General features: G+C 45.2%; 1 protein-coding gene across 1 annotated transcript; it reads right to left on the reverse strand.

Annotated features, from left to right (window-relative positions):
* Window positions 1-602: 602 nt before the first annotated feature.
* Window positions 603-1,196, reverse strand: PTGER4 (prostaglandin E receptor 4 (subtype EP4); the record flags this gene model as incomplete). Its single annotated transcript, XM_008938873.1, has 1 exon — window positions 603-1,196. A coding segment is annotated over one exon (594 nt), but the record flags the coding sequence as incomplete, so codon positions are not given.
* Between the last annotated feature and the right edge of the window lie 1,600 nt (window positions 1,197-2,796).

The following is a 2,796-nucleotide window of genomic DNA, read 5'->3' on the forward strand; positions in this document are numbered from 1 at the left end:
AAGAGAAGGCTGGCAATTGTTCTATATTAATAAAAAAACCTTCTCACAGAGAAGAACAGACTTTTAAATATTTTCAATCCTGATATATATACAACAGTAAAAATTCACATTTTCATGCTTTAGTGAGACAATTTAAAATCCTACCCCAGGCAGCATTCAGAGTAGCTGTGTCCGGTTCCTAGCCACTGCCTCACATTCAGCTCTAGTACCAGACGATAGCTGAGCAACCATGGGGGAAGAAAACACAGTTCTGCCAGCTTTGGAAAGGGAAAGAAAGAAGGAATCAAGAAAGTGATGAGGTCTTTCTATTTCCAGAGCTCCAGTAGCTTTCCTGTGTCCCAGAACAAGACAAGGCAGTTCATCTTTCCAGTCCCATTAAGCTTGCCCTGTAGCATTTGTGACAGCAGGGCCCAAGTGCAATGTCTGTTCCACACAGTCCTCAGTAGTCTCAAGGAAATGTACCCATCACGTAGCAAGTGAAAGATAGCCTTCGGAGCACAGCTGAACCTCTCTCCCCTCGAGTAGGCAGAACGCCTATCTATTGCACCAGTTTTTCCAATGTATCAGGAAGTATCCCCAGGGTTGATGCCTGTCACGGCTATCTATATGCACTTTTCTGATAGATTCAATGTCTCTGTGGGAAAGGTGACCTGGAGAGGGCTGCCCTTGGATGTCGAGCTGGCCCCGCCACCAGACCTGATTTCATTCACCAGGAAGATGCTTTCAGAGTCCTGTCCCTGTGAGGAGTCCGAGGTCTCTGAGCTACGCAGTGTCCTTACGGACGTGGTGTCAGACTGGGCGGAGCTGGCGCTGGGGCCTGGAAGCAGCACGCGGCCCCCGGCGGCGCTTTCGCTCAGCTCCGGGGGGTAGAGCAGTGTTTGTGAGGTGCTGCTGATCTCCCGCAGCTCACGGGAGATGAAGGAGGGTGACTGACTCGACATGGCAGAGGAGGTCCTGCGACCGTCCACGCAGTTGAAGTTGCGCCCCGAGTGCTGCCTCCGAGCCCCCCCGATGCGGCAGAAGAGGCATTTGATCTTCTCAATGGCTTTGCTGAGCACAGTCTTGCGGAGGAGGATGTAGACCCATGGGTCCAAAATGGGGTTCACCGAGGCAATGCGGATGGCTTGCAGGTCAGGGTTTTGCTTCACATCCTGCACCGATTCCGGCTGGTACAGCTGGTTCACAAAGACACGAACCTACCCAAGGACACAGGGGAAGAGAAAGGCACTATTACACAATTAAATCAGGAAACCAATGTTTACATTTCAAAACAGGTATCTAGATTTGCTACTGCAAGCTACGACAAGAGAAAAGGCTGGCAAAGCCAGGCATCTCAGATTGGCAGCTGTGAGTTTATTTTGGGAAACGGCACAAACATCAGATGAATCTGCAGTAAATTGGCTTTGTTACAGGTAGGAAGGTTTCTCTCCTCTCATAATTAGTCCTTAACCTCCAATTTTTGGCTGATATTTTTAAATATTCCTTTTTCTTGAGAGAACTCAGGAGCAAAGATGTAGACCTGTATCCTGTTTCCTTAATATACCTTGACACTTATACTGCCTGAAAATAGGCATCTGACTGATGATACCTGGAAAATGAGTTCCTCTAGCAAAGGTCTCCTGATATTTTTGGTTTAGAAGCAAACTGAAACAGAGATTATAATCCCAGTACACTAGACTCTGCAAACAAGTCCAGAGCTGTGGATTCCCAAGTTTAAAAATGTATTTTGCTGTCACATGTCCTTACTGGAATTGTTTGCATACTCTCAACTGTTTGCTTGCTGCAGTGTGGTTTTGAAAAAAGAAATGTAACAAAAAAACAAACCAAAACAGAACAAACAAACATACAAAAACACAAGAAAGGTCCCCAGAGCTAGAAGATTTCTAATAGCTCAGGATGATGAGATAATGGCAGCAACGGACTGGAGTGATTTGCTCGCCTGCATGAGCCATCATTTTGGTTCTACTTGCAAAAGCAAAAAAACACTGATGAAGTGGTCAGGGATTTAAGATGTTGAAGCTGCTGCATGAAGTGACTATTTAATTAGCAATTTTATTTTATCATGCAAAAAATTTAAGACTAAAGGATCCTGTCTCCTACATAGAAGTGTATGTTCAGCTTCTCCTTTTGAATCCACAAAAAAAACCCCAATAACTTCTACAAGCCACTTTTGTAAATGCTGCTGAGAGTAAGGCATGCTCCAATTCTTTGATATCAGTTGTTATCTCTCCATTGTCACTAAGGAGGATGGTGTCATATCAGTTTATGCTGATGAGCCTCAAATAGCTCTTCTCCACTTTAGCAAGACCTTCTCAGTGCCCAGTTATAGGAAGGCCTAGGAAAGCCACTGAAAAGAACTGATGCTGGAAGATTATTTTTCCTTCAGATTCCTTAAGGTAAGTCAAAATAATTCCCTTAATTCTTACCCAATACAGTAAAAATCTAGTAGCAAAATTATGGGCTTTTAAAAATCTCATCCTTGATTCCTCAAATGAATGATGTCTTGTCTAGCTAGGAGGTGTCAGCCAAGGAGGCAGAAAAGCATTTAAATAAACGAGCTGAATAGAGCAGCCCTCCTAAGACATTGTGACCAGAAGTTCTGCATGCCAAGCTGTCCGAGTCTAGTGAAAGATCTCAGTTTCGTTTGGAGGGATTTTCCCGCAGCAGAGCAACCTGGTGGGATCCTGCTCGTCAGAACCCAGACCGAGCGTGCTTGGAGGCTACCCATGAAGTATGTGTAAAATGAAGCACGGGTCCGCACCTCGACTCCCTCAGACCGGCTGTGAAGCCGATTGC

This window comes from Merops nubicus, unplaced genomic scaffold (assembly GCF_000691845.1).
Source record: "Merops nubicus isolate BGI_N331 unplaced genomic scaffold, ASM69184v1 scaffold28504, whole genome shotgun sequence".
In the NCBI taxonomy this organism is placed as follows: domain Eukaryota; kingdom Metazoa; phylum Chordata; class Aves; order Coraciiformes; family Meropidae; genus Merops; species Merops nubicus.